The following is a 17,322-nucleotide window of genomic DNA, read 5'->3' as shown; positions in this document are numbered from 1 at the left end:
TGCAAATCTGGTTCCTGCAGGTCGAGTTGCGATCGCTTTAGCTCAGCGTGAATCTCGGGTCGCATCGAGAACAGACACAGAGGTGAGAAGACTCTAAGAGCGACGAGGTTGCGGGGCGAGAATATCTTGTACAAGCAGGCGTTTTGAGCCTTTTGGAAAGTGTTTGAGGGGATCATGACGACTTTGCGAGTTGCGAGGTTCCGTACTCTGCTCGGTAAGCGACCATCTGTGCGATCTTGTCGCCGTAGCGCTCGTTGTCTCGGTTCATGAACTCGATGATCTGGTCGAGGGTGACGACGGAGAAGACGGTGGTGTTGTACCTCTTCTCGACCTCTGTGATGGCGGAAGTGGTACCGGGAACGCCGTCCTTCTGCGACTTTTCCTGGCGATCGAGTGCAATGACCACACCGGCCAGTTCAGCGGCTGGTTGAGAAGCCAAGATGTCCATGGCCTCGTTGATGGCAGTGCCTGCGGTGATGACATCGTCGAGGATGAGCACACGGCCCTTGAGCTCGGCACCCACCAGCGATCCACCCTCTCCGTGCGTCTTGGCTTCCTTCCTGTTGAAGCAGAATCCGACGTCGATCCCGTGGTTCAGCTGCAGCGCCATGGCCGTAGCAGCAGCAAGAGGGATCCCCTTGTAGGCAGGACCAAAGAGCACATCGAACTTGACGCCCGACTCGACAATACGCTTGGCATAACACTCGGCCACCTTGGCAACCTTGGCACCCGTGTTGAACAGGCCGGCATTGAAGAAGTACGGACTCAATCGACCGGACTTGAGCGTGTACGGTCCGTCGAACTTGAGGATAGCGCTGTCGAGCGCAAGCTGGATGTATTCGGACTGGTATGCGGCGAGCTCAACCTTGACTGCGGGGGCGGTGGAACCGTTGGCGCTGGCCAGGGCCGCACGCGCGGCATCCTCGGCATCCGATTGCTGCATCTCGGCGTCCTTGGCTGCCTTGGTCGCCTTCTTGGATGGCTGCGACGAGAACTGTCGTCCACCGTCGGCACTCGAAAGATCCGTGTCAAAGATGCGGAACGAAAGCGCGCTGTGGAAAGAAAAAAATTTGTGACATGGTCAGTTCGCGCCGCCTCTCAAATGTTCGGAACTCGGCAATCGTGCGTGCAACTTACCTCTTCTCCTGCTTGTCGAGCATGAGGTTGACGCTGTTGACGGCCCTCCAGATGGGGAAGCTGAGTTTGTAGTCGAGCTTCCTGCCCTCGTGCTCGGAGGGCAGCACGTCGATCACGTAGCTGCCCATCTTCTTGCTCTTGAGCAGCTCGCCGAACTCGCCAGGCACGTTGTCGAGGATGGGGTAGTGGCCGGCAATCAGGAAGGCGAGATCCTTGAGGTGCGCCTTGAGCACGGCGCGCTCCTCGATGTGCGGGCGGATGGACAAGAGACCGTCCGAGATGATCCTCCACTTGCACTCGAGCGTGCCGTCGCGGCCGGCGTCCTGGCGGCCGAGACTCTTGATGCCGCAGTTGATGAGTCGGAGCGTGATGGGGTTCATGTGCGGGTGGTTGCCGCGGCCGGGACCGCCGCCGGTGATGACGGCTCGCGCGGTGGTGGAGGTGAGGTAGACGGACCGCAGAGGCTGGTGATCCTCGTTGCGCACCAGCAGGTTGCGCAGCGGGAACGTGTCCTTGAGGTCAAAGAACTTCTTGCACGCCTGCACCTGGTCGTTCGAGGGAGGGATGTATGCAAATGGATCCTCCTTGTAAGGCAGACCGCCTGGAACGCCGTGGCCATCAGCGACTGCCTTCTGCTGTGCCGCCTTGCGCGCGCGATCCGCAGCATGCTTGTCCTCCTTGACGCTGTCGCCCGAAACGGCCTCGGTGGCATCGGCTGCGGAAGCATCGAGGGGCGTCGAGACACCCGAGCCGTCGTCCTCCTTGAGCTTCTTGGCGGCTGGCTGGGCACCGTCTGCGTCGGCCTCGGGCGAGAGCTCGCGCTTGACGGCGTTGGTGAGCGACTCGCCGTCGGGTCGGTGGGCGTCGAGGTGGTCCATGGCACGGATCATGCCGGCGGCCATGCCCTCGTCGTTCGGGTTGCCGACCTTCTCGAGGAGGGCGACGAAGAAGCCGCCGGTGTCCTGGAGGTGCGGGTAGAGGCGCATACAGTGCTGGGTGCCGAGCTGCTCCTCGTCGCCCTGGGGCCAGATGGACTTGGGCGTGCGCGAGGCGAGGTCGGCATCGAGCTCGTTGAGCTGGTCCCAGTTGTCGATCCAGGCGATCTCGGGCAGACGGTCGCGGTACTCTGCCGAGCCGATCTCGGGCTCCGGTGCAGCGGGAGCGCCACCGTTGGCAGCTTCGTTCTCGGCGTCCTCGACGTCGACGATGGCCTCATCCACTTCGCCCTCGGCATCCTTCATGTCGGCATCGACGATGTCGCCCTCGCCGTCCGCAGCGGCGGCATCGGCGGCAGCCGACTTGGCCGCCTTCTGCTTTGCGTACTTGGACTTGCCAAAGAGGTGGGCGCCACGGCCGGGAGCGGCCCTCCAGGTGGTGAGACCGGGGCGGCGAACGAGCTCGGGCAGACGCGAGCTGCAGTCGACGATGCGCACCTTGCCCTCGAAGCGACGGAGGGCCTCGGCCACGACCGACTCGTTCTCGATGGGGTTCATGGAGCACGTCGAGTAGACGAGACGGCCTCCGTCGCGGAGCTGGTTGAGGCCGCGGATGAGGATCTTGAGCTGGAGCGCATGGAGACCGACGGCGTTGTTGGGCGTCCACTCCTTCCAGATGGGGACGTTCTTGCGGATGGTGCCGTCACCGGAGCAAGGGACGTCGGCCAGGATGCGGTCGTACTGCATGGCAGTCTGGACGACCTCGGCACCCTCGTCGGCACTCTTGTAAGGGACCTGGATGGACTGGTAGTTGGACGCATCGAGGTTGGTGACCAGCAGGTTGGGCGAGGGGAGGCGCTGGGACTGGTGGACGAGCATATGGGCGCGCTTGGTGTCGGAGTCGTTGGCGATGACGAGACCGGTGGGCATGGGGTTGTAGGTGCTGGGGCCCGAGGTGAAGGGCGAGTGGAGCGACTCGATGAGCTGTGCGGTCTTGGATCCGGGAGCGGCGCACATGTCGAGGACGAGGTGGTGAGGCTGTACGTCGAGGAAGAGGGGCGGGAGCATGGAGACGGCCTCCTGACGGCTGATGGAGCCGACGTCGGTTTCGTGTACGAGGAACTGGTGGAAGCGCTTGAACTCGGGCGACTTGCGGATGACGGTCTTCTTTGTGTTGAGGTGCCATCCGAGGCCGTCGGGGTACCAGGGCAGCTGCTTGGGTGGGTCTACCTTTTCGCCGTCGAAGGTGACGTTGGAGAGGAAGGGGATGTAGATGTCCTGGAGCGCCTTGAGGAGCTGTGGGGTGGTCTCCTTGCCTGCGGTGAGGCGGAAGGTGGTGGGGAGGGGCGTACGGAGGTAGTCCATGAAGGTGGCCCATTCGGAAGGGTCGAGGATGCCCTGGTCGATGTAGTAAGCCTCGAGACGGGCGTTCTTCTGGTCGCCGTGACTGTAGGACTGCCTGGGAGCACCGTTGTGGCCTCCTCCGCGTCCTCCGCCGCCACGGCCACCTCCACGGCCACGGCCTCCTCCGCCGCGACCACGACCACGACCTCCGCCGCCACGACCGCCTCCGCGGTTTCCTCCTCGAGCCATGCTGTCTAGGGATGTATTGTTGTCGGGAGGGAGGGGAATGTAGGGAGAAAAGGGAAAGGAGCTCTGCAGTCCCGACCAGAATGCAGTGCAGTGAGTGGTGGCAGTAAGTGACGAGGACCGAGCACGAGAAGCTCTTTGCATTCAGGGCCGCGGTAGGCAGGGTCTTGGTAGAGAGAGAGAAAAAAAAAGCCGCTCCACAGCTGCAGCTTCGACCCGCGAACTGCACGAAGAAATTCGAGATTTTCTGGGCGCTTTTTTTTGGATTTCTTCCTGCGCTGTCGAGTTGATGCACGATTCGGAGCCGAAAAGTGCTAAGCGCAGGAGCTCGACTCTGTGGCTCGGCAGCTGTCGAACTCGCGTTGAGCGCGACTGGCTTAGAGAGAGCCGCACCAACCACCCGCTGTTGGCTTGCTTCCCTTCCGCATCGCCGTCAACAACTCGTCGCTCTTTACCTTTGTCGTCCTTTGCGTGCAGCCCAGTTCCAACAGGCGAGACTGCGCTCTCGACTTACTGTCACCGCCTGCACGTGCTGTTCGGCACACGGCATCCACCACTGCGACGACGACGACGACCATGTCGACCATGGCTTCGACTTCGGCCAACGGCGCGGATGCGCTCGACCTCATCCGCTCGGCCATCAAGGATGCATCCAGCCAGGCAGACCCGCTCGCATCCATTCAGCTCCTCGATGACCAGTCGTCGCCCGTACCCTCGGTGCTACAGGCGGCTGTGGTCAAGATCCGTGACATTTCGCTGTCCAAGTCATCCACCACACGCCTAGCGCGTTCGCGAGACGAGCTGGCAGCACGTCTCGCATCTGGCTCGCCACCGGATCCCGACGCGGAGCCTGCGTTCTTCTACAACGTCGAGGCGGTCGTCCTGGCGCTGCAGGCGCGCGACGAGCGTCCCGGTGCATACCTCGCGCAGGCGGCCACAGCCAAAGTGGCCTCGTTCCCCACGCTCGATCGAGCGGCGATCCTCGATTACCTGCTGGGAAAGCGATCGGACTGGGCAGGCGTGGTGAAGATTCGCGATCTTCCGCGCGCAGCTGCCGACGGTGTGTCGGCACCCACCAGCACCAGCGCCGAAGCAGCAGCAACCGCGCCAGGTGCGCAGGGCGTCAAGCGCGCCTACAAGGTCAACAGGGAGGATGTCGAGTATGTGAAGCGCATCCGAAGCCAGTACGAGGTGGTGCTGCGCACGAGGAACGACGCGCTGCGAGGCAACATTGCAGCGCTCGTGGGTGGGGCAGCCGTGTCGCGCGTCGCCGGCTCCAAGGTGGCCGACTTTGAGTCGTTCCGCCGTACGTTTTCGGCCAAGGTGGAAGCGTCGCGCAAGGCGGCTGGCAAGGCGCCACCGCCGTCGGCGGCGCGAGCGGGTGTCTCGGCAGGCGGGCAGGTGCGCAAGCAGCGTGCACAGGACCCGATCGTGGTGCTCTCGAGCTCGCCCACCAGCCTGCTCAACATGTTCAACATCAAGCAGTTTCTCGAGGAGGGCGTGTTTGTGCCGCCAGAAGAGGCGCGTCAGCGCGCACGCGGTGTTGCGGACCTCGTCGTCTCAATCACGAGCCGCGGCGGCAGCACAGCTCCGGGCGCACAGGGCGTCGGCATTGGACGTCGAATCCTGGTGGTGGACAGTGCCGAGGCGGTGGTAAGGCTGGGAAGCTCGAGTGCGGCGACGCCCGGTGCGGATGCATGGAACCGCGTCATCGCCGTGTTTACTACCGGTCAGATGTGGCAGTTCAAGACGTACCGCTGGAACGAGCCGCGCGAGCTCTTCAAGAACGTCATGGGCGTCTACGTGCGCTGGCACAACGAACCCCAAAACCCCAACGTCCGCGACTGGAACGTGATCGAACTCCAGGTGGATCGCACCAAAAGACATACGGACAAGCAGGTGGTCAGCCACTTTTGGCGCCAACTCGAATCCTGGACCCAGCGTCGCAAACCGCATCTGATTAGCTAGCATCGATTGGCCGCCTTCGTTTCTTGTTGCTCTCGTTTCGTATCCAACTACCTCCATGTACTACTACTCACACACATACGAATTCGCACGCTTTTGTGCTCGGACACGCCACAGCTTGTGCGAAAGGTGGAAGGTTGCGATCCAGAGTCCTAGAGTACATGTGTTTTCCATCCAATGGGGACAAGGGTAAAGGCTGGCTAGCGACGAAGGAGACGAATGGATCGGCCGCTGGGGACTGGAGGCGGGCTTGCAGTTTCGGCAGCCATGGTGGAGGAGTCCGGTTTGGAGCGGGATGAGATGCGTGAGGGGCCGACGTCTTCATCTGGCTCGTTTGGCGTCTCGGTGTTTGTCGCCAAGCCTGGTTGTGGTGGCGCTTCATCATCTGCGTTGCCGGGTTGTTTGGAGCGATCGGTGGTGGCGGGGTCGGCGCTGAAGCTGTAGTACTCGCGGCTGTGTTTGTCCACCTGCCAGAGTGCGGTGCTTTCGTCCCACTGTGCACCGCGTTGACGACGCGCCCACACGAGCAGACTGTTCCATCCCGCCGAAGACGTGGCTGCTTTCGACAGCTCTACCGTCTGATCCTCTTGGCGCTCCGTTGAGAGGAACGGTAGCGTGGGAGAGTTGCCCCTCTCACTACGATCCATAGCTCCTTCCTCCCCGCCTGTTTCAGCCTCAGCTACAGTATCTTGTGCAGCAATGGCGGCTGTTACGCTCGTTGCATCCTGTGTGGCAGACACCCCTGCGCTGGTAGTGGCGTTGGCATCCGACAATGTGGCGTTTGCAGATGAAGCGGGATCGGTGGTGACTGATGGCGCGGATGTTCCGACCGTCGCATCGGCAGTCCCGCCTGTTGTTGATGTTGGTGCTGCAGCGCCCTTCTTCGCCTCCTCTTTAGCGCGGATGGATGGCGGAACGTAGCTGTTGGAATAAGGTTCCACCTTGGGCACGCGTATCAACACGTCGCGAGGCGTTGTGCGCACCGCTGGCATCTCGGAAGCTTATCCTCGCCCCACTTCGGCTCGTCCGACAGCGTGCAGCGAAGCCCTGAATCGACGGCCCTGCAACAGAGCGCTGTCAGCAGATCGGTGTGCTGGATTCGCTCTGTGCAGCTGAATGCAACCCGCGGAATGTGAAGGTTGCGCGTGTGCTGCGCGTAGATGAAAGCCACGGTTGTGACGTGGCCGATAGTCGTCAACTGAAATCCGCAAGTGTGAAGGTCCGAAATGTCCAAAAGGCGTTGACAATGCGCAGAAACGAGTGTGGTGCTGAGTGGCGGGTATTGTACAAGCGAGTGCGATTGTCGTCGTCGAGGTATGGTGGATGGCCGCGGGTCGGGATGGCTGCTCCACAAATCCGCTAGCCGCGAGAAAGAGTTGGTGTTTCCCGCTTCGGCGCGCCGCGACGCCCGAATGCAGCCAAAGGCCAGAGCCTGTGCGCAAGATTTCCACTTCAAAGCGCTCTCCGCCAAACCACGCCAAAAATTGGGGCTTCAAAATGCATAGTCGAAAGACCGACGTTCCCAAGGCTCACCTTTGATCTTTGCTCATGCTCGCAATGCCAACCGTGCTGAGACATGCAAACAAGCATGGATCAAGCAAACGTAGCCATTGCCAACCACACTCGCACCAGCAGACGCAGGGTAGAATCAAGATCCAGCATCCGAGGCACCTGAATGATGCGTACTGATGCAGGACGATCTGGACCAGATCCAATGCACGAACTTGCACTGTTGCAGCCACACGAGCACGGGCAAGGTGAGAAGAGCGTGCACTGCACGGCGAGGATATATTGGATGCTTGTTTCAGCTTCAACCCGAGTGGTCACACGTACACGCCAACGGCGTTGAACAGGGCGACGACACCCAAGCCTGCCTGCAGACTTGCGGCGATGCCGACGACGACCTCCTTGACGCTCAGACCCCTCTTTGGTAGTCTGCAACATCACAAAACAAAACCGTCAGCATCACTCCATGCTCGATGCTGCATGTAGGGACAGGACTTACGTTGTAAAGTAGAACGCCGAGAGGAAGAGCGAGAAGAGCGAGACAAACGCGATGTATGGCAGGAGCGCGGTCGGGATGAGCGGCTTGAATGCGGGCGAGTTGGCGTGCAGCTCCTGTTGGCACATTGTATCACCAAAGGTGTGCATCAGAGGCGGCAAGGGATGCATCAAAGCGAACGTCAGACTTGTGCTTCTGATTCGTAGAGGTTTGCGTGCTGGCGTGTACTTACGGCCAATGGCCCTGTATATGATCCTTTGCTCATGGCTGTTGGTGATGCCGTTGGCAATCGATGCGAGTGGTTGGGCGTCGAGTTGCAAAGCGTGCCAAGTCCCTGCATGGCCGTACGGGCAGATCTTCTCGGCTGGTCCAAGCGGCCGCGCCGACGTGGAGACCGGTTAGTCATGCTGATCCAGCCTCACGCGTTTTCGAGCTTGTTACACCGCGCCAATATTCAAATTCGAATGAGCGGCAACTAGTCACATGGGCTGCCGCCGATCTTGGATGACCAGGCACCCACCCGACTTGGCAGGCAGAGTGCACGCGGGCGAGTTGCGGCTGCAACACTCGATCGGAGCAGCCAGGAGCCGAGCCACGAGCAACACCAGCGCGGCCGCGACACTGGGACGCACCGCACCTTGGCCAGGGCAGTTGAAAGTGCACACCATCCGGCATCTGCATTTCGGGATCTGCAGTCTAGCCCGGACTTTCGAAAGTGAATCATCATACACAGCTTTCCGAAGTCGTTTTGTCCTTTGTGTTTTTAGGCACTTGTGCAAGCAAGCGGAAAGCGCAGCAGCAAGTCTTCGCACCGCTTTTGTGGGTTGATTGGATTCGAATGCTACATGCTTGCAAGGCTCACGGTCGAGTTTGCGGGGGAGCGCGGGGAAGGGAAGAACGAATACGAGGCAGCCGTTTTCCAAGCCGCCCAAGGAGGGGTCGGGTGGATCCGGATCCGCAAACACCCGAGCGCGAAATTCGGCGTAGCGCCGTCGATGGGTGGAGGCCAAACCCTTTCGACCTCGCATGCGTCACACCCTCGGACCCACGCCGACTGGGCTTTGCTCTCGAGCCTGCCTCCGACTAGCCTTGGTGCGAATCTAGCGTCTCACTGATACGTAGGCTTTGCCGGCACATAGGCACGAGCTAGTGCAGCTCGACCTGAAATGCGGTGCTAAGGGAGCGAGCACTCGTGAGCGTGGTCGAGACTCGGAAAGCGGGCAGGGCTTCTGAAGATGTCATGCAAGTCCGAGGGTTGGCCTGTGGACGCGGGCTGCATGCAGACGATCCGAACCGGACACGACTTGCGGAGACGGAGCGACCTCCGTCCGCCCCTGTTGCTTCGAGGCGCTCAATCCCGCTCGGATCGTCTAGCTCTTGCGTTGGTCCGTGATGCTCCGGCCGCCGCTTCAGCATCACAGCCCGCAAGCTCCCAAGACGCAAGTGTTGCAAAGACATATATACAACCCGAACCACCCGTCGTATCCTCTTCCTTCCTCACCACCCTTCCTTCGCTTTGCGTACATCTCCTCCTTTGCATCGCTTCTCATTCCCAAGCTTTGCCTTGATCCTACCACCACCACTCTTGTCGTGACCCGCTTCCACACAACACCAGGACATTTCCTCTAGGTAAGTCTTCTGCTCGTTGTTCATGCTCGTACTCGTTCCAGATGTGGCTTTGGTGGTGATGCCGACGATGCGGGTAGTCTTGGCTAGTGCTCGCCGCGCACAAGGCAGAGGTCGTCAATGCTGCGAGCCGCCATCGACGGGGACCACCATCTGGTGTTCGTGCTTGATGGGCTCGCGGCTATGACGGCTTCGACTTGTGCAGCTCCAAGCCGACTGCCACGGAGAGATCCGCAATGTGGGGTAGCACCCGCCAGTTGCTGCCTCGCTTCAGCCGGGCTCGATTGGCAATGCAGCCTCGCTCGCTCGCCCAGCTCTGGCAAAATTGGGATTTTTTTTATTATTTCCCAATTTTCCCAGCGGCCGCGCGATCGAGGCGCTGTTAGTGCGATGCGCTGCGACCATTTCCGATCTGCCCCGCCCAACTCGGCTTGGAGTTGGATTTTCCACTTCCTCTCCGCCAGGCTGGGATTCACAGGCCAACACGCCCGCCCGCTCTCTCTCACTCCGATGCCTCTGGTTTCAATTCGGCTTCTGCCTAGCCGCTGTCTGCCGGTGCCTTTGCCCTTAGCCTTGCCCTTGCCCTGCCTGCCTGCTGCTGGTTCCCCTGCCGCTGGTGCCGCTGCCCCTGCCAAGACCCGCAGCCACGGCGCGGGCCTCGTCGAAGCAGTTGAATCATGCTGCTCGTGTGTGTCATGCAGGGCGGTCTGCGTCGGGCGATCAGGTGATGGCCTGGGCGGCACGATTCGGCAGAACAATAGGCCTCCAGTGCTAGTTGCAAGCCAGGTTGGCCTCTGCGTCATGGTCCATGCTTTCACGGTCCCGCGCCTGTCTGTCCGCCCGTCGCTACTATATGCGCACATCGTCGTAGTCGTCGTCGTCGGCGTCGCCGTCGCCGTCGCCATCGTCGCCATGCATGCTCGTCGTCAGCCTGGCTTGCAGATCGTCGGCGTCGGACACCATCGGGGGCAGGCCATGGCAGGACAGGGCAGTCTCGGGCGGGAACAAATCAGCCGGCTTGCATTGCATGCGTGTCACGGGTTCATGAGTTCTAGCCATCCACCGACCGGCTCGGTCTGCATGCACCTCTTCGCCGTGACAAGCTTTGATTGAATGCGGACAAAGACACTGACTTTCCTCCCACTCTTTCCACCTGCTGTTGCCCCGCCTTCTTCCGCCTCTGCCTCTCTTTTTGCCGCCTCTCCGCCTCCACCCAATTGTGCTTTCCTCTCGCGTCCCACCAATTTCCCCCCCTCTCTGCCACTGCGCTTCCGTTTGCTGCCGACTCGCACATCCGACGCAACACTCGCCCCTTCTTCATCTGGGCCTCGTGCAACCTCACTCTTTCCCTCTCCCATCACACCACCTCGACGTCTATCTAGACACTCTCCATCGCCATCGCCATTGCCAACCCAGCCTCGTCGCTCTCTCGCCCAACATGACTTCGCCAGGAAACCACCACGATGAGCTGCCCACTCACAACCCGCACTACTCGCTGCTCGGCTCGGATCTCAAGCTCTTCTCCGATGCCGGCTTCGACATGGACAAGATCCACCTCAAGCGCAACGCTTCCGTAGCCCAGCTGTACGAGGACGCCATCAAGAAGGAGGGCGCCGTCATCTCGTCCGCCGGTGCGCTCATCAACTACTCGGGCAAGAAGACCGGCCGTTCGCCCAAGGACAAGCGCATCGTCTACGAAGAGACCTCCAAGGACCACGTCTGGTGGGGCCCCGTCAACATCAAGATGGACGAGCACACGTTCGAGATCAACCGCGAGCGTGCCATCGACTACCTCAACACGCGCGACGACATCTACGTCTTTGACGGCTTCGCCGGCTGGGACCCCAAGTACCGCATCAAGGTCCGCATCATCTGCGGCCGTGCCTACCACGCGCTCTTCATGCACAACATGCTCATCCGCCCTACCCAGGAGGAGCTCGAGCACTTTGGCGAGCCCGACTTTATCATCTACAACGCCGGCCAGTTCCCCGCCAACCGCTTCACCGCCGGCATGACGTCCACCACCTCGGTCGAGGTCAACTTCAAGCGCCACGAGATGGTCATCCTCGGCACCGAGTACGCCGGTGAGATGAAGAAGGGCATCTTCTCGGTCATGCACTACCTCATGCCCGTCAAGTACAACCAGCTCTCGCTCCACTCGTCCGCCAACGAGGGCCCCGACGGTGATGTCTCGCTCTTCTTCGGTCTCTCGGGCACGGGCAAGACCACGCTCTCGGCCGACCCCAAGCGTGCGCTCATCGGCGACGATGAGCACGTGTGGTCGGACGAGGGTGTGTTCAACATCGAGGGTGGTTGCTACGCCAAGTGCATCGGCCTCTCTGCCTCCAAGGAGCCCGAGATCTTCAACGCGGTGCGCTTCGGCGCCGTGCTCGAGAATGTCGTGTACGACAAGAACACGCGCGAGGTCGACTACGACGACGCCATCATCACCGAGAACACGCGCTGCTCGTACCCCATCGAGTTTATCCCCAACGCCAAGATCCCCTGCATGGCCAACACGCCGCCCAAGAACATCATCTTCCTCACCTGCGACGCCTACGGTGTGCTGCCGCCCGTCTCGAAGCTCGACGCCAACCAGGCGCAGTACCACTTCATCTCGGGTTACACCTCCAAGACGCCCGGTACCGAGGACGGCATCCAGGAGCCGTCGCCCACCTTCTCCACGTGCTACGGCCAGCCCTTCATCGTGCTGCACCCGCGCGTGTACGCCAAGATGCTTGCGGAGCGCATGGAGAAGCACAAGGCGGACGTCTGGCTCGTCAACACCGGCTGGGCCGGCGGCAAGTTTGGTGTGGGCCAGCGCTGCCCGCTCAAGTACACGCGAAAGATCATCGACGCCATCCACGACGGCTCGCTCGCCAAGGCGAGCTTCGAGAAGTTTGGCGTGTTCAACCTGCAGATCCCCACGGCCATCGAGGGTGTGCCCGAGACGCTGCTCAACCCCGCCACCTCGTGGCCAGACAAGAGCGCGTTCAAGCACGAGCTCAACAAGCTCGCCGACATGTTCAGCACCAACTTTGAAAAGTACGCCAACGACGTCTCGGCCGAGGTCGCTGCTGCCGGTCCCAAGGCCTAAGGCAGGGGCGGGCGCACGGCGATGCCGACAACATCCTGCATTATTCTTCTGCCATATACATGATTCCGAACAAACCAGACTTGCAAAGCGTGCGTGTGTTGATATGGTGGAGCTCGACGATACGGGAAAATGTTGCTGTATGTGAGATCGGCAGAGTGGGGGGCTCGGTCGGGTGGGGGAAAAGGCCGTTCGGGTATTCCGGACATCAAGGCCCGTTGAAGCGAACCGAGGGGAAAAGCCCCGCATTTTGGCACACGGAAGGTCCGGCTTCTTGGCGGAGCTCCGCTCTCACTCTCTCGGTTGGCCCGTGTTGGAGGCAGGAAGCCTCCCAACCGGCTCCACCGCTCGTGCCTCGTTGTCCCTCCTCTTGCTTCCGACACCAACACCAACACTACTCTCAATCTCACTCTCACTGCTTCGCAGCGCAACCTAGCGCTTCCTCTTCTCACCCGCCCTCTTCTCCTTCACAACTGGGCCTGGCAAGCAATGTCCAACGGCAGCATGGTGCAGGGCAAGCTCATGTGGGAGCCCAAGGACGTGGCGTCCACCTCCATGGATGCCTTCCGGCGCACCGTCAACCAGCGCTTTGGCCTCGACCTCAAGACGTACGACGAACTTTGGCGCTGGTCGTGCGACAACCTGGACGCCTTCTGGTCCACCGTCTGGGACGAGACGCACGTCGTTGCATCGGTCAAGGCGCAGCGGGCCATTGCGGATGATGCGCCCATCTATCCGCCGCCACGCTGGTTCGAAGGTGCGCGCCTCAACTTTTCCGAGAACCTGCTGCGACACGGTGCGCCCGACGCGGCCGAAGAGGCGGCGTCGCGCACGGCGGTGATCCAGTCCACCGAGGTCGACACCACCACAGGTGAGCTCGACGAGTCCTCCATCACGTACCGCGAGCTGTATGTTTTAGTCGCGCGGGCAGCCGGCGCCATGCGCGCCCGTGGCATCAGCGTCAACGACTGCGTCGCCTCGTACTCGGCCAACAACATCGAGAATCTCGTGGCGTTCCTGGCAGCGTCGTCCATCGGTGCCGTGTGGACGAGCGCAGCCGCCGACTTTGGACCCGAGGGCGTGCTGGAGCGTCTGCGCACCGTGCGTCCCAAGCTGCTGCTCAGCGTCAATGCGGTGCGCTACAACGGCAAGGTGCACGACCATCTCCAGAAGCTCCAGAGCGTCGTCGATGGCCTCGAGGCAGACAGGAAGCCCGAAGAGCAGAAACTCGAGTCGGTCATCGTCGTGCCGTACGTCCGATCGCATCCCGTCCCGGAGCACAGCGCTACTAGTCAGAACGGCTCGCAGGGAACGGCCTGGACGAGCTGGGAGAGCTTGCTGCAGGAAGGCGAAGCGAATGCGCACAAGCCGATCGCGTTTCAGCAGCTCGACTTCAACCATCCGCTCTGGATCCTGTTCTCGTCCGGAACGACTGGCAAGCCCAAGGCGATAACGCACCGAGCCGGCGGGATGCTGCTGCAGCTGTCCAAGGAGCATCTCATCCACGGCGGCCTCACGCCCGACGATGTGTTCTTCCAGCACACCACCACGGGCTGGATGATGTGGAACTTCCTCATCGCAGGTCTGGTGGCTGGATGCCCCATCGTGCTGTACGATGGCAGTCCGCTCAAGCCGGCGTCGGTGTTGTGGGATCTGGCCGAGAAGCACGGCGTGACGACGTTCGGTACCTCGGCGGCATACCTGGGTGCGCTCGAAAAGAGCGGCTACGACGTGCGTGCGAGCCACCCCGGCCTCAAGGTGCGTCAGCTGCTCAGCACGGGCTCGCCGCTGCGTCCCGAACTGTACCCCTTTGTCCACGACAAGATCGGTGCGGACATCCTGGTTGGGTCGATCACGGGCGGGACGGATCTGTGCTCGCTGTTCGCGGGGCACAATACGGCCTTGCCTGTGCGTGCGGGCGAGATCCAGGCTCGCAATCTCGGTATGGACATTGGCGTGTACGATTCCGACAGCGCCACTGAGCTGCTCGAGCCCAACAAGGTCGGAGATCTGGTGTGCAAGAAACCCTTTCCTGCCCAGCCGCTCGGCTTCTGGAAACAGCCCGAGTCCAAGTACTACGACTCGTACTACGCCCAGATTCGCGGCGTCTGGTATCACGGCGACTTTGTCATGCTCAGCCCACACGGCGGCGTGGTGATGCTCGGTCGATCCGATGGAATCCTCAATCCCGGAGGTATCAGGTTTGGATCGTCCGAGATCTACGAGCTTCTCGAAAGCCCCGAGAACCCCATGCAGTCGCTGATTGTCGACTCGCTCGTAGTGGCACTCAAGACGCCCGCGGGAGACGACGAGGTAGTATGCCTCTTTGTTGTTCTCAACCCCGCAGCGAGGATCGCAATGGAGGAGTTCAAGAAGAGTCTCAGCGCACTCATCAGGTCAAAGCGAAGCGCAAGACATGTTCCCAAGTTCATCGAAATCGTCCCCGACATTCCAAAGACGCTCAACGGTAAGAAGGTCGAGGTACCCGTCAAGAAGATCATCAACGGCGCAGGCCTCGACGCCATCAACAAGGCCACGCTTCTCAACCCGCAAAGCCTCGAACCATTTGTGGTTCTGGGTGAGAAACTGCGCTCCAGCCTCGTCTAGGTTACACACGGGGCGTGGAAAAGAACGTCATTGCATCTGTAGATCCTGAACACAAATATATACAGCCGAGTTGCACCAACCGCACGCCGCCCTATCATCGCGCGTGGCAGTACTCGTCGGAAAAGAGCGAGTCGGCGAGGTTGTCCGGGACAAACCAAACGGTGAGCGCAACAATAAGGTAGACCATGATGAGCACAAAGCCCTCGAGGTAGTTGCTCCTGTTGTCGGCGATGGCAAAATTGACGATGAGCACCGTGAGGAAGAGCAAGATGGTGGCAAACGGATCAAACAGCAGCGTGAGCGGCCTGTCGCCCATCCACGCGATGAGCACCAGCAGCGGAATCACAAAGAGCGCAATCTGGATGGACGAGCCAATCGCGATCGAGCTCGCCATCTGGATCTTGTTCTTCCACGCAAAGATCACCGCCGCCAGATGCTCGGTCGCGTTGCTCGCGATGGGCAAGAGAACCAGTCCGATCCATGTCCTCGAAATTCCGCCGGGCGAAACCACCACGTCGATCGCGGTCACAAGCCACTGAGACGTAACGCCGATGAGCACCGTGACCACGACGAGCGTGATGATGACCGACGTCATGTTCATCTGCGGCTGTTCCTCCTCGTCGTCATCGTTGGTGTCCTCGAAGAACTCCTTGTGCGACGCCAGGCTGAAAATCAAGAATCCAATGTAGATGAGTAGCAGCAGCACCGAGACGCCGCGGCTGAACTTGAGGATGTCGGGCCTTTCTGTGCTGTCCGGAATGGCGCCCAACACGGCGTGGAAGGCGGAGGGGATGACGAGCGAGATGACAGCCATCATGAGGAGCGAGGTGTTGAGCTGCGCGGGCGCTTCGAGGAAGACCTGCTCCTTGACACGCAGGCCGCCGGCGAAGAAGCACGTGCCGAGCACGAGCAGCAGGTTGGAGAGTATGGAGCCGAGCAGCGACGTCTGGGTGATGATCAGCTCGCAGTTGAAAAGCGATACGATCGCGACGATCAATTCGACCGCATTGCCGAGCGACGCATTGATGAGACCACCGATGGTCTCACCAACACGTAGCGACACTTCCTCAGTCGCTTGTGACAGGATGGTTGCTAGCGGCATGATGGCCAGGAACGAGGTGATAAACACCGCCAGACCATTCTTGAAGACACCCTGGTCGAGTGCAAAGCGTAGCGCCCATGAGATTGGGATAAAGACGAGGAAGATGTTGAGGAACGAACCCAACAGCATGTTCTTGAGACTGACCAAGGTGTTGGGTGCCTTCGCAAGGCGATGCTCGGGCGTGAAAAGCTCGGTAAAGGAGCGACGCAGCGTGTGTCTCGACTCCATCGTGGCTCGGCGTGGTGGGCCAGCAAAAGGGCCTCCGAGACCCTCGCGGATGGACGACTGGTCGCGGTCGATGCCACGCTTTGTGGATGGCTCGGACGAGACGATGCGCGTCACCGCCGAGCTGTCCTCGTTGGACGAAGCCGCCTGGCCCTTTTCGAGCATGTCGGGTTCGGACGCGGCGATGGTGGCGCGCTTGGGGCGCTGCGTGACGCTGTTGGTGTTGTTGGCGGCGGCGGAGCGAGAGGAGGAGTAGGGATTGTTGGGGTGCGGGCTCGCCGATGTGAATGTCGTTGACTCGTTGTTGGGCAGCGGCTCTGCCGACGATGTCGAGTCAGCACCCGCCTGGTGTGGTTCCGAGGACGACATGTCTTCCGATGTTGGGCTCTCCCGCAGAGCGTCGGAGGAGAAGGCGACCTTCTTTGGCGTGGTAATGATGGGCGAGATTGGCCGCGGGCGGATTCGCACGCAAAAGTGAGTGCCCTCCGTCGGTCCAGCTGGACAAGTGCTGCTGCTGAGGCTCAGGAGCTTGTAGCGCCGCGCGTGTGTGAACGTCTCCGTGTCTAGTCGGAAGCTCCGAGATGAGGGGAGCTTAAGCTAATTGAGGTTGCTTGGGTTTAAAGGCGCGAATGAAGATGCGAAGTGGCAATGGAGGATGCGTTTCAGGAACCTATAGACCAATGAGCCAGGTAGGGTGGCTACGGCTCGAGCGGGTTGCACTCGCAAGCAAGGCAGTGACGCTGTGCCTTCTGGCCAACTTGCGTCAGCTGCCCCCGCGCCTGGATATTTTCGCCCGGGTGTGTTTTGTTGCTCTCAGATGCTCAGATGCAACACCGCCTCTTTATTTTTGGGCGCCGGCTTGCATGCATGACCCTCAATCCCACACACCCACACACGCCGCACCGCCCAGCACACGCACACACGCAACACGCACACAGGGGTCGACGGCCCGAGCCTTCCCTCCGTCTTTCTAGTCCGCCGCCATGCAACATCCGCACGTAAGTAAGTGTACAGTACGTACACGAATGTCGCGGATGTA

At 60.8% G+C, this 17,322-nt stretch overlaps 6 protein-coding genes across 6 annotated transcripts, besides 3 other annotated features; 3 read left to right on the top strand and 3 right to left on the bottom strand.

Annotated features, from left to right (window-relative positions):
• Nucleotides 1-172: 172 nt before the first annotated feature.
• PAN0_002c1419 (multisite-specific tRNA:cytosine-C(5)-methyltransferase) lies at nucleotides 173-3,665 on the bottom strand (the record flags this gene model as incomplete). Its single annotated transcript, XM_014803584.1, has 2 exons — nucleotides 173-1,052; nucleotides 1,138-3,665. 2 exons carry the CDS (start codon nucleotides 3,663-3,665, stop codon nucleotides 173-175), a joined length of 3,408 nt encoding a protein of 1,135 aa, XP_014659070.1.
• An 80-nt stretch (nucleotides 3,666-3,745) lies between these two features.
• PAN0_002d1418 (RNA polymerase II accessory factor) lies at nucleotides 3,746-5,630 on the top strand (the record flags this gene model as incomplete). Its single annotated transcript, XM_014803583.1, has 2 exons — nucleotides 3,746-3,755; nucleotides 4,048-5,630. 2 exons carry the CDS (start codon nucleotides 3,746-3,748, stop codon nucleotides 5,628-5,630), a joined length of 1,593 nt encoding a protein of 530 aa, XP_014659069.1.
• A 197-nt stretch (nucleotides 5,631-5,827) lies between these two features.
• Nucleotides 5,828-7,969, bottom strand: PAN0_002c1417 (uncharacterized protein; the record flags this gene model as incomplete). Its single annotated transcript, XM_014803582.1, has 6 exons — nucleotides 5,828-6,548; nucleotides 6,611-6,825; nucleotides 7,257-7,356; nucleotides 7,461-7,562; nucleotides 7,633-7,745; nucleotides 7,862-7,969. 6 exons carry the CDS (start codon nucleotides 7,967-7,969, stop codon nucleotides 5,828-5,830), a joined length of 1,359 nt encoding a protein of 452 aa, XP_014659068.1.
• Nucleotides 7,970-9,372: 1,403 nt separating this feature from the next.
• Nucleotides 9,373-9,471: a sequence feature (In-frame stop codon was detected at splice-junction site;~hypothetical protein).
• A 290-nt stretch (nucleotides 9,472-9,761) lies between these two features.
• Nucleotides 9,762-9,987: a sequence feature (In-frame stop codon was detected at splice-junction site;~hypothetical protein).
• A 118-nt stretch (nucleotides 9,988-10,105) lies between these two features.
• Nucleotides 10,106-10,218: a sequence feature (In-frame stop codon was detected at splice-junction site;~hypothetical protein).
• A 475-nt stretch (nucleotides 10,219-10,693) lies between these two features.
• On the top strand, nucleotides 10,694-12,352 carry PAN0_002d1415 (phosphoenolpyruvate carboxykinase [ATP]; the record flags this gene model as incomplete). The annotated part of the gene is made up of 1 exon (XM_014803581.1): nucleotides 10,694-12,352. One exon carries the CDS (start codon nucleotides 10,694-10,696, stop codon nucleotides 12,350-12,352), a length of 1,659 nt encoding a protein of 552 aa, XP_014659067.1.
• A 486-nt stretch (nucleotides 12,353-12,838) lies between these two features.
• On the top strand, nucleotides 12,839-14,956 carry PAN0_002d1414 (acetoacetyl-coa synthetase; the record flags this gene model as incomplete). Its single annotated transcript, XM_014803580.1, has 1 exon — nucleotides 12,839-14,956. The coding sequence occupies one exon, from the start codon at nucleotides 12,839-12,841 to the stop codon at nucleotides 14,954-14,956; it is 2,118 nt and encodes a 705-aa protein (XP_014659066.1).
• A 94-nt stretch (nucleotides 14,957-15,050) lies between these two features.
• Nucleotides 15,051-16,652, bottom strand: PAN0_002c1413 (Ca2+:H+ antiporter; the record flags this gene model as incomplete). Its single annotated transcript, XM_014803579.1, has 1 exon — nucleotides 15,051-16,652. One exon carries the CDS (start codon nucleotides 16,650-16,652, stop codon nucleotides 15,051-15,053), a length of 1,602 nt encoding a protein of 533 aa, XP_014659065.1.
• Nucleotides 16,653-17,322: the final 670 nt, after the last annotated feature.

Source organism: Moesziomyces antarcticus, assembly GCF_000747765.1.
Source record: "Moesziomyces antarcticus DNA, scaffold: scaffold_v10002, strain JCM 10317, whole genome shotgun sequence".
Lineage (NCBI taxonomy): Eukaryota > Fungi > Basidiomycota > Ustilaginomycetes > Ustilaginales > Ustilaginaceae > Moesziomyces > Moesziomyces antarcticus.
The sequence above is the reverse complement of the archived record's forward strand: the minus strand, read 5'-3'. Positions and strand labels throughout refer to the sequence as shown.